This window comes from Ostrea edulis, chromosome 6, assembly GCF_947568905.1.
Source record: "Ostrea edulis chromosome 6, xbOstEdul1.1, whole genome shotgun sequence".
NCBI lineage: Eukaryota > Metazoa > Mollusca > Bivalvia > Ostreida > Ostreidae > Ostrea > Ostrea edulis.
In genome coordinates, this window is record NC_079169.1 from 7,126,862 (window position 1) to 7,140,129 (window position 13,268).

General features: G+C 34.9%; 1 protein-coding gene across 1 annotated transcript in view; it reads right to left on the reverse strand.

Annotated features, from left to right (window-relative positions):
• LOC125645442 (uncharacterized) overlaps window positions 1-13,268 on the reverse strand; it is a 39,586-nt gene that overhangs the window by 18,196 nt on the left and 8,122 nt on the right. Inside the window, exons 7-18 of the mRNA XM_056141454.1 lie at window positions 10,494-10,745; window positions 9,783-9,920; window positions 9,283-9,486; window positions 8,019-8,264; window positions 6,852-7,047; window positions 5,207-5,373; window positions 4,491-4,655; window positions 4,022-4,150; window positions 2,284-2,409; window positions 1,922-2,044; window positions 1,040-1,165; window positions 265-519 (exon numbers count right to left, since the gene is read on the reverse strand). Of these exons, the coding sequence (XP_055997429.1) occupies window positions 265-519; window positions 1,040-1,165; window positions 1,922-2,044; window positions 2,284-2,409; window positions 4,022-4,150; window positions 4,491-4,655; window positions 5,207-5,373; window positions 6,852-7,047; window positions 8,019-8,264; window positions 9,283-9,486; window positions 9,783-9,920; window positions 10,494-10,745 (2,127 nt within the window). The remainder of the gene's footprint in view (window positions 1-264; window positions 520-1,039; window positions 1,166-1,921; window positions 2,045-2,283; window positions 2,410-4,021; window positions 4,151-4,490; window positions 4,656-5,206; window positions 5,374-6,851; window positions 7,048-8,018; window positions 8,265-9,282; window positions 9,487-9,782; window positions 9,921-10,493; window positions 10,746-13,268) is intronic.

Here is a 13,268-nt window from a genome sequence, read left to right on the forward strand (position 1 = left end):
TTCAATATCATACAGTTATAGAGAGAGGCAGCACACTCATCAATGTCTGTAACAAACATTCAATACTGTACAGTTATAGAGAGAGGCAGCACACTCGTCAATGTCTGTAACAAACATTCAATATCCTACAGTTATAGAGAGAGGCAGCACACTCGTCAATGTCTGTAACAAACATTCAATATCATACAGTTATAGAGAGAGGCAGTGAACTCATAAATGTCTAACAAAAGAACAACAACATTTTATTAAGTAAAAGTGACCTACTTTTGCATTCCCCTGTTGCATCGTTCCTCTGGTATCCATCCTTACATTGACAAACATACGACCCCTGGGTGTCCACACAATTCTCCAGTGCCTTACACGGACCTCCATCCTGGCACTCATTGACGTTGACCTCGCAGTGGGTACCTGTCCATCCTGCCTTACAACGGCAGCCAAATATGGAATCACAGGACAGGGAATTCTGGGTACAGTCACATGTTTGGTTACAGTTCACACCCCAGTGAACAGAATCACATGCTGAAAGAGTGTCAGAGAATACACAAATAAGATATTGTTGTTTTCTTATACCAAAATTTGAACAAATTGCAATTTTAGACCTTGAATTCCCTTTATATGTATAAAAATAACATGTCAACTTTCTGTGCTCAAGCAAAATTATGTTTGATTAAGGAACTTGCTGCAAGAGACGGGTATAAAATAATTATCATTCTGTGTAATTTACTTTTTAATTTCATCAGATGTCGTAAAATATTCTAAACATTAAAAGCATTGGGATCTTTGACTAAAGGTTATGAATAGATTTAATGGGGATATTCTGCCATGTGAAATAAGCAAATTTGATTCTTTAACTTACACATACATCAGAAAAGTTGTGAATTGGGTGAAAATGAAATGGAAACAAACATTTTCCAATACACAGTATTGGAATGTAGATTTTTATTAGCTAACTGTATTCAATGGTATCATTATGAATAACAAATAAATCAGGAAAGTTCATGATTGTCAAGACACTTCATAAGTGAATGACGGGGCTCACCTGTGCATGATTTCTGGTCCCCCTTCAGCTGGAAGCCTGGGAGGCAACTACAGGTATATCCCCCCGCCGTGTTGGTACAGATCTGGGGACATTTCTTACCACTAACATCTGTGCACTCATTTATATCTACAGCGCAAAATTCATAACAAGATGATTATACAAAATTCAGCTGAAAAAAGTATTCCCTTACTTTGTGAAACCTACAGGGTGATCTCCCTTACACTGCGAAACCTATAGTGATCTCCCTTACACTGTGAAACCTACAGTGATCTCCCTTACACTGTGAAACCTGTAGAGTGATCTCCCCTTACACTGTGAAACCTAGAGTGATCTCCCTTACATTGTGAAACCTACAGAGTGATCTCCCTTACACTGTGAAACCTACAGAATGATCTCCCTTACACTGTGAAACCTACAGAATGATCTCCCTTACACTGTGAAACCTAAAGAGTGATCTCCCTTACACTGTGAAACCTACAGAGTGATCTCTCCCTTTTACTGTGAAATCTACAGAGTGATCTCCCTTACACTGTGAAACCTTTATGTACATAGTGATTAATTTATCCCTGACTGATGCTGAGTGAATTACACTCTTAGTCATAAAAAATTTTGGGGAAACATTGTCAATGCTTTAGCGAAAACAAATTTTTTATGAGTTATTTGAAAATTTAGTACCAATGTGAATGAACTTACACAAAGAAAAGACTTAAGTAATGAATAAATGGTTCACAAAATTTATGTCACGTGAATAAATAAAATATCGTATCAATGTGAAAACATGGTCTCGTGAAATATAAATGATCTACAGTAATGAAATTATCATTTTTTAGATTTCAGGATAATACTTATAACATCCAATTCTAACCACACAAAAGTACCCACCATTACAAGTTTTTCCGTTCTGTCCTAATGTGTACCCTTGGTTACAATAGCACTTTGGGGATCCGGATTCCAGCAAACAGGTTTGTGAGCAATTCCATGTTGTGCAGCTGGGTACCTCAGTATCTGAACAATTACAGACAGAGCTCAATATTGAATTATGCAGTGACAATTCTCAAAATTACTGTATAGTGGGTGTTCAAAAGTTTAAAAGAGAAATGGCATTCTTGATGTGTCTATTTCACTATTCATATGTTTGATTACATATTTACAATTAACCATTGTTTTTGATTCCATGTAGTGAAGTCAAGACCCTTAATGCTTCTGAGTGACCTGGATAATAGATTACGACTGTTTATACTAACCTGGCAGACACGTCTTGTTGTCTGAGCGTAGACTGTATCCGTCTCGACAGTAACATTCATAGCCTCCATCCGTGTTATTACAAAGCTGCTGACAACCACTGGTTTGTTCAAGACACTCATTCACATCTTAAATGTACAAAATCAAAATAACTAACGAGTCCCAAATTCGTGTGAATCGTGTAAACAGAACAGGAATACGTACATGTCTCTAAGTTTTCATTGTCTACTAAGAACTTGATATATCATGTGGTTTTGTGTTTCTTTCTTCTTTCCCGGACAGGCCTGATTTTGATTTGAGTCTGTGCTATGACCCGGTTCTGATTTGGGTCTGTGCTATGTCCTGATTCTGATTTGGGTCAGTGTTATGACCTGATTTTGATTTAGGTCAGTGCTATGACCTGATTTTGATTTGGGTCAGTGCTATGACTTGATTCTGATTTGGGTCAGTGTTCAGTGCTCGAGCTGGGCTTCGCCATTTTCGCCAATGGCGAATTATTTTCAAAAATGGCGAAAAAAAATTGAAAGTGGCGAAAATCCCTTTTTGCAATAAATTGTATTTTAAATCCTTTGTCAGTGACACATTATCGCCTGTTTGTTTATGCAGTCAAAATCTGTTTATTCAGTCAACGTGTGCGACCGGAAATCTTGCTTCGCTCCAGTGCATACAGAGCTGGTCACAGACTCAGGTAATTTATGGCTGCAAAAAAGTCGGTGATTATGTAATAAAGTACATCGGACAGCTGTTTACCCTGCTGTCGTCAATTGTTTAGCATTTAAAGTCTTATTCATTATCGTGTTATCATCTCCACAGTAATGTCAATTCTTAACCAGAGAACGAACCGGTAATTAAATTGGCCGTATTATTGTGTATAATGTATATATGAATACATCAATTGTTTGTTTTTGCGGCCAAACTCGTTGATTACAAGATCTTGATGTGTTTGATTTTAGTTCGAATATTTCATAAACAATTATGCGGTCGGTCACTATTGATATGGACATAGCAATTTTAATAAATAATTTTCTTTGAAGTTCGGTGCGCAACAGTATAAAAATGCTAATCTCCTAAGACTATGCACCCCATTCTATTTTGACACTAAACTTGTAGCTTCTGACCCTAGTCAGTCTAAAATTAAAAAATAACTATGTTTGGCTTTACAGTCAACCCCACCTGCTCAAACATCTGATTCTGTCCAAATTGCAAAATCTTCCATGCAAAAACGGAAATTTAATAGGGAATGGTTGAGATACGACTTTAAATTGGGTTTGATGTTTTGTGACATCTGCATTTCGGGCAATGTACACAATGTTTTCACTGAGGGGTGTAGCATCATGAAGTTTATATTTTTATGATTTATTATCCGAATTTTGATTTCCATAATAGAATTTATCAAACAAATCAACTTCTTATTATTTCAGAAAGAAGTGTTTAGGTATGGTAGCTGGATATGATTAAGTAATGTAACTGATTCAAAATGCTAAAATAAGTGTAATGAATAAAATAATATATAATATGATGGAAATAATTGTAAAGCATGTGATTATTTGTGCCGCGCCGCTCCCCGAAAAAGTGGCGAAAGGGAATTCTGGTCCAGTGGGAGCACTGTCAGTGTTATGACCTGATTTTGATTTGGGTCAGTGTTATGACCTGATTCTGATTTGGGTCAGTGCTATGACTTGATTCTGATTTGGGTCAGTGTTATGACTTGATTCTGATTTGGGTGTGTGCTACACTTACCCAGACAGGCTTGATTCTGATTTGGGTCTTCTCGATATCCCAGGTTACATGCACATCTGTAGGATCCCAGGACATTGGAACAGGACTGACGGGGGGAACACTGTGTACCATTAGCACATTCATCCACATCTGTCAATCAGGAAATATTTCATTACACTGTAAGAATTTGGGCGAACATTCTATTTGTTGATAGAAGAGGGAAAATTTTAGTTAAGTATGCAGAAATGAATTCCATTGGTCGATGTTTCTGTCATTCAGAAATACATATTTGTTGTGCACAGGAACATGAAATGTTAGTGCATTCAATTCTATCCATTTTCAAACTGTTGCTAATACATGTAATGCTAAAATTAGATTCTTGCTAAAAATTCCAGTTATACAATATCAGTATTTGCCTGGCTTTAAATGACTGAATAATTTAACACAATGCACAGCTACCAATGATCAGCTTTGTCTGTGTTTTACCTACCGACACATTTCTTTTCATTGCCGTACTCGTAACCATCAGGGCAGGAGCTACACTTGTACGCTATCCCAGTGTTATTGTGTTCTGTGGGCGAGTTATCTGTGCATATGTAAGGTGGCTGACAGGGATTGTCATGACAACCATCTACATCCACTGAGCAAGTAGAACCTAAAATCACGAGTTATTTACTCATTATGCAATACAGTTACAGTCTGTGAATCTAAATCACAAGATTAGTTATTCACTACACATACCAGCAGGAGTCCGATTCTAAAACACACTGTACATCACACACAGTTCTACATATTTACATTTCCAATATTTTTGCCTTCGATATTGTTACAAATTGTAATGATAGCCATTTCCTTATGAATGTGATGCAGTTGTAAACAATGTGCTTATGGATCATGATGAATAGAGAATATATATTTTCACGGCTGGAAAGTCCAACAGAAATGAAATTAGAATGTATTAAAGTATAAGAAATGAATTTCATTTTTAAAAATATATGAGGTACTGCAATGCCTTACACCTGCACACTTTTCCTGAAGGACGTGCCAGTGCATTTCCTGAAGTATGCTGGTGTACAGTATCACAGTTCATATAATCCTCATGTATTTTCAAAAATGAAATTTTACACTAAAGCTATTTGGGTTATGACTCAACAAATGGATTACTATATGATTGTGTATAAAACATACTACATTAATGACTCCTACCTTCCCATCCAATTTCACACAGACAGGGAGCGGTGAACTGGTTGGCCAATCCTGTCCGTTTGGGATGATCAAAATCACAGACTCCATGGTCTGAACACCCCGAGCATTTCACGATGGTTACTGTCAGTGTGTTAGACGCTGATCCCTGAACGTCCACAGCCCAGAAACTACAGCAAAAACAATACAACATTAGATATATTGTACACAAACAACAGTACATATTGTACAAACAATACATCGTTAGATATATTGTACACAAACAACAGTACATATTGTACAAACAATACAACATTAGATATATTGTACACAAACAACTGTACATACTGTAATACATCATAAGATATATTGTATACAAACAACAGTACATATTGTACAAACAATACAATATTAGATATATTGTACACAAACAACTGTACATACTGTAATACATCATTAGATATATTGTACACAAACAACAGTACATATTGTACAAACAATACAACATTAGATATATTGTACACAAACAACAGTACATATTGTACAAACAATACAATATTAGATATATTGTACACAAACAACTGTACATACTGTAATACATCATAAGATATATTGTATACAAACAACAGTACATATTGTACAAACAATACAATATTAGATATATTGTACACAAACAACTGTACATACTGTAATACATCATTAGATATATTGTACACAAACAACAGTACATATTGTACAAACAATACAACATTAGATATATTGTACACAAACAACAGTACATATTGTACAAACAATACAATATTAGATATATTGTACACAAACAACTGTACATACTGTAATACATCATTAGATATATTGTACACAAACAACAGTACATATTGTACAAACAACACAATATTAGATATATTGTACACAAACAACTGTACATACTGTAATACATCATTAGATATATTGTACACAAACAACAGTACATATTGTACAAACAATACAATATTAGATATATTGTACACAAACAACAGTACATATTGTACAAACAATACATCATTAGATATATTGTACACAAACAACAGTACATATTGTACAAACAATACAACATTAGATATATTGTACACAAACAACTGTTCATATTGTACAAACAATACAACATTAGATGTACACAAACAACTATATTAAGAAGAAAACTATGTCATTCTACAATGGATTAAATGCAACTGACCGATAAGCAGGATTTTTTTGTTTAACCTTAATAGCTAGAAGAGCAGCCACATTATCAAAAACCTTTAAGGGAAAAAAGTCAACTTTGAATTTTTTTTTTTAATTTTAAGAAAAATTCAATTTAGCCAAATTCTAAACGAGGACAAGATTGAGGAAGAAGAGAACTTGTGTGGACATTTTGAAGCTGGATGCCATTGTTGAGAGTGTAGGAGAGCTAACCTCACATATAATAGACTTTGCTGGCTGGAGGATCTGACACTAGGGGGCCTCACTGAGGCATTCTGGTTAGTTAAACTCCAAAGCATGTAGGATTTTTTAACAAAAAAAGTTGACTTATAAAAATGCTTGAACACCAAGTGATGGCATTGAAGCTCACATGATCTTTCAATATTGTGAATGCTCTGAGCTAATGTAAGTCTGAAACATCTGTAATATTTACTAGTCTGATGTGTACCTGATTTGCTGGTCTGCTGTAGTAGGGAGGTATATGTAGGATATGTTGGTGGTCCTGGTCCCTGTGGAGTTGCTATCTGGACTGACCACAGTGACCATGTCTCCATCAGAATCAACAGCCACAGCTGTCAATGTTGTGTTCTGTCCCACGGTGGCATTGACTCGCAGCTGACTGACAATGCTGGGAGGAGTGTTAGCTACAAGAGAGAACATGCAGACCTACACTTTCATGCATGTACACAGAAATACTACAAAATACAACCTGTTGTACTGATCATACCCTAAGTCCTGATCTAATGTCACTGCAGGTCACCTCTAGACTTATCCTAAGTATATATACTGATATCTGATCTATTGTCACTGTAGGTCACCTCTAGACTTATCCTAAGTTTATTTACTGATATCTGATCTATTGTCACTGCAGGTCACCTCTAGACTTATCCTAAGTTTATATACTGATATCTGATCTAATGTCACTGTAGGTCACCTCTAGACTTATCCTAAGTTTATATACTGATATCTTAGATCGGCGACGTATACTTTGCGTAAGAAGATCTGACATAACCCGACTAGAGGTCATGTTCATGTGAACTTTATGTTAGCTAATCAGTGCGTCACTCATGAAATCGTCGGTGTTCACAATTCAAGGAAAATGGCTGCAATTGTTTAGTTGAAAGAAAACACATCGCAGCTAGATTTGACGTCACAATGCATTGTTTGCGTCAACTGGCATTATATTCCTCACTTTAATTAAGTAAACCATTTTGAAAACTATTCAAATTGTAACCATCCCTATTCATACATAAATCACAATTCCCAATTGATTTAATTTGGGTGTATTTCATATTGTACGTTTTGTTGTTTGTATGAACAGGATAGATTAGGCATTATTGTGAAAGTTTAAAAATCCTTCTTTGAGAATATACAATTTTGTAGTGTGGAATAAACTTCGTGGGAGAGAAATTACTGTAACTTATTTATGAATTGCCGGGAACCGCCTAAATAGTCATCATTATCTGTATGGTGCAATCTGCAGGAGCCAGTGTCACAGGAAATCCTATACAGAAATCGTTAAGACACAGAGAGCTCTAGCCTAGGTCTGGTGACTTTAGTAAATTAAGTGTTTAGTGTGGCAGTGACAGGAAATCCTATACAGAAATAGCTATACCTGCTTCCTCCTGCCTCAGTATGGAGACCTCGGTGATGTGTTTGGTGTTCTCAGCTACAGCCATATTTTGGGTGGCAATATAGTCAAAGAGACAGTTCTTATCTCCTTTACATGTTTCATTTGCGACCTTGACCTCTGCTGAGGTAAAGTCTTCCAAAAACAGTGGACTAACGCTGGTGTTCTGGTACATTTCACAGCTTTCTCCTGCTCGATGGTAAAATAAGGAATCTGCACAGTTTACTCGCCCTGTAGAAATAAACAATTATATGTATATTCATAAAATGATTGTAAAATGTCTTACAGTGAGCAATAGCATGACATGTGTAGCATCAAGGTATAATCTGTGGCTTCTGAATGGAGGGGTTAGTAACTACATTCATGACAATGTCAAGTAATGGACAGGAATAACATTTAGATACACATCTGCATGTTTGAACACATAATTATATTTAAACAGGACCATCACAGCATGGGCCCCCTTTAATTGACCATCACAGCACAGGCCCCCTTTAATTGAGAAAATCATCATTGTTTTTGACAAATTGGGATAATTGAGTGTATATCGTCTTTTTCATCCAAATGAAATTCAAAACATATGAATAACAAGACAACCATTTTGACTTGACTGTATTTATCATGTTTAATGATTTTTTCCTTGCCAGTTTACACTGTACAATAAATTTTCAATAAGTAAATGCATTTGGGATATTTTGCTCTGAAAATTGGGAAAAAGGGTCACTTTATGTCATTGGGAATAAGTCTGATGTTCCATCCAACTTTGAGGGGAATGATGGCCCTGTTTAAAAATTTGAAGCTTAAAGCCTTTGTCACGGATCATGTGATCAGTGACAATGTGGTGGAGATACATTGTCTACTAATATTTACTATGATACCACTTTGTGATCACATACTGCCATTGGTGGTATATTGGTGGTATATATGTGGTTACCAAGGACTTGATACAGTCTATTGAAAGATCAGTCATTCAAGGGTAATTATCATGCCATGATGGGATGAAGTTACTGGATGGGCAATTTATTTCGTTGCCAAAATTATGTGACAACTTTGTCATGTTTTAAAGTTTGTATTTAGAAACACTCAGAACATTTGAATTCAAAATTTACAACAAACATCTAAATGATTTAACGTACACACTCTGATATTCCATAATAATTGACAAGACTATAGAACAATAAATTTCCATCTGATAACAGAAATACCAATCTGATTATTACATTAATTCTATTCATAAGGTAAAACTTACAAGATTCTCCAAAAGTGTGAAATATTTCTTTTTCACTGGAGTTGTCTGGCATAATTGAACCATTTCTCAAGGTTAGATCATCTGTCAGGTCTCCATTAATATTTCCCAGAAGTCCCCTGTTTTGTGTGACATTGGACAGAGACTTTGGAATGAAGACACTCAAATCCAGCATCTGAAGGCTAAATGATATTTGCAAAGCGATTTCTGAAAATAAAGATTTTAAATTTAGGAATAGCAATATTTTGATTTGATAAATAGGAAAAAATTTTTGTTGATAGTTTGATCCAGATAGAGTGGAAGCTAAGATGCAGATCTTGGAAAATTAATATGCATGAATTAATTAATCAACAGACATGCCCATTGGAAGCAATTCAAAGTTGGGGGTATATACTCATGGGCATGTGAAATGAACTTTAATTAAATTTCTCAGTGAATTTCAAATAAATTAATTCCTACGAGCCTGGTGGCAGCATAAGAAAATCAAAGTACATATGTCCAACCTGAAGAGAACAAAACTCCCACAGAATGATTGTTTCTTGATCTGGAGAGCCGCAGCTGATTGGTTGAAGAACATACGAAATTGGCATCAGCATAAAACTCGTTGGTGACATCCAATCCATTACAGAATACAATCATCCCTGTCGATACAATTATCTTTATCAAAACAATTATCTCTATCAGTACAATCATTATTATCCTGGTATCGCTTCCATCAATAAAATTACCCGAATGTCTATGAATTATCCTTGTCAATAAAACTATCATTGTCAATACAATTATTTGTCAGTGAATTATCCTTGTCAATACAATTACCATTGTCAATACCATTATTTCTGTCAGTGAATTATCCTTGTCAATACAATTACCATTGTCAATTCCATTATTTCTGCCAGTGAAATTATCCTTGTCAATAAAATTATCATTGTCAATACCATTATTTCTGTCAGTGAATTATCCTTGTCAATAAAATTATCCTTGTCAATACCATTATTTCTGTCAGTGAAATTATCCTTGTCAATGAATTATCCTTGTCAATAAAACTATCATTGTCAATACCATTATTTCTGTCAGTGAAATTATCCTTGTCAATGAATTATCCTTGTCAATAAAACTATCATTGTCAATACCATTATTTCTGTCAAAAAAAACCAAACATATAACATCTGCAAAGGGCATATAATTTAATCTGTGTCCACCATAAAAAAACATACCGTCTTTCTGAAGGTTGACCTCTACTTGCATGGAGGCATTATTTTCTGCTTTAGCAGCAAATGCACTAAATATGGAGGCGCGAATTTCACTTCCGGTTTCATTCTGTGCTAGCAATGTACGTGACTGCAACTCGAAAACTGTCAATCCGCTGGAAACGTTTCTGATGTCTAACATTGTGAATTCTCCGAGTCCGTTGTATGTGTACTCCAGGCCGTCTATTGTTTTGATATGGGGGTCCCCATAGCTTACTCCTGTGGTGGAGAGAAATTAAGTGTAAGTGTGTAGGAATGTCTTTTTTCAAATGTCATTAAAAATTTCTGTGATTTAATAATTATTGCATTAAATGAAACTAAATGATCTGGAATACTGCTGGTCTTTAATCACATCTTTGCCATTTTTAATTTCTTTAACTACAGTAAAATATCTGTATCTCGAATATGGTTTATCTCGAATACCCCGCTTGAGTCGAAGTCGACCGTCGGTCCCGGCCGTTTTCCCTATATAAATGATTAAAAAAACTTCTGATATTTCGAACACGGTAATCTCGAATACTCCGCTTATGTCGAAGTATTTTCAAGGTCCCATACCCTAAATTCACCTGGTTTATCTCGAAGTGCAGTCAATTTTCCGCTCTGCTTACCATACCTGGCGTCGTTAAGGCACACATTCACACCCGCGGTTACATCAATTATAATTAATGACCGCTAATCGACACTCGCCTTTTCCGAGTAGACCCAGGTCACAATAAATGGCTCAACAGCTTGGGTGATTAGTATAGCCTTTCAACATTACGGATAAAGTTCACCGCCAATTATGAACTAACACACCCGATTCCAGGGATGGTGGTTTGAATGACACACGCTATATCATTAACATGTGGGTTAGATAAACGCACAAAATCATTGAAGTATGCTTGAAGGTAATGCTCTCAATAACGATAATGCATTTAATAATACACGCTTCATCATTAAAACTAGTACAGAGAAAACACGAAAACAAATTTAATAAATATTTAAAAGTTTGGTTTTTTCTTTTTGAATCCGTCTTTTTTGTTTCTTACGTGATAGGTTCTTTCATTACAACGCAATAACTACATCCCAGTCGAGCCTGGACATCAGTAAACTTAAAGTAAGCATACAGGCACGATCATCTTAATTTTGAAACACATTGTGAATTCAATTGGATGTTAATATAGATTTAAACAAAACTATAAGAAACGGAAACGGAGTTTTTGTTTATAATGCAAATCCCATACTATGCATCAAATATCCTCCTTCAAAAAAAATATCCAAGATCGATTTTGGATATCTCGAACCCCCGGATATCTCAAATTTTTTTCGAGGTCCTTTGGACTTCGAGATAGAGATATTTTACTGTATTTCTATCACAGCAAGTAGATGTATACAGTTTAAGTGGCTATAATTTTAGCGAGACACGAATTTAGCCATTTTTCAATGAATCATGGGTGTATATATATATAATAATGAGAGCCAATTTTTAGCGACTTTATAATATGATTTCAAGGAAGATAGCTATTTAACCTCTGATATGAAATACATGTAAATTGTTAGCGATGTCCAATTTTAGCAACCTCATCACTCCCGCAAATAATGACAAATTTGAATCCTTGCTAAAAATTCTGCTTATACTGTATTTCAATATTATTCATGCAACCTACTGCATCAACCAATGATGACTGTCTAAAGAACTTTCTAGTGTAAATGTAGAACTTGGCTATTTAAACCTTGATATATTGAAATTCAGGGGATCAACCCAAATTGTTCATTATATTTGAATTTCAATATAACCGCGATGTTGAATTATATAAATGTTCCTAGAAATTTATTTTTACTTCAATATAAAAGAAAGCTCAATATCCGCAATTTCTATATAAGTGGATTAGATTGTAATTTAGAAATCTGATGAAATTATGATGAACAATATAAAATGTTGAGTTCTCATCACTCATAGAATCATTTGTCTGTGGTAAATGTATACATAAATGTTGAGTTCTCATCACTCACAGAATCATTTGTCTGTGGTAAATGTATATATAAATGTTGAGTTCTCATCACTCACAGAATCATTTGTCTGTGGTAAATGTATACATAAATGTTGAGTTCTCATCACTCACAGAATCATTTGTCTGTGGTAAATGTATATATATAAATGTTAAGTTCTCATCACTCACAGAATCATTTGTCTGTGGTAAATGTATAAATATAAATGTTTGAGTTCTCATCACTCACAGAATCATTTGTCTGTGGTAAATGTATACATAAATGTTGAGTTCTCATCACTAACAGAATCATTTGTCTGTGGTAAATGTATATATAAATGTTGAGTTCTCATCACTAACAGAATCATTTGTCTGTATATATAAATGTTGAGTTCTCATCACTCACAGAATCATTTGTCTGTGGTAAATGTATATATATACATGTTGAGTTCTCATCACTCACAGAATCATTTGTCTGTGGTAAATGTATATATATAAATGTTGAGTTCTCATCACTCACAGAATCATTTGTCTGTGGTAAATGTATATATATACATGTTGAGTTTTCATCACTCACAGAATCATTTGTCTGTGGTAAATGTATACATAAATGTTGAGTTCTCATCACTCACAGAATCATTTGTCTGTGGTAAATGTATATATAAATGTTGAGTTCTCATCACTAACAGAATCATTTGTCTGTATATATAAATGTTGAGTTCTCATCACTCACAGAATCATTTGTCTGTGTATATAAATGTTGAGTTCTCATCAC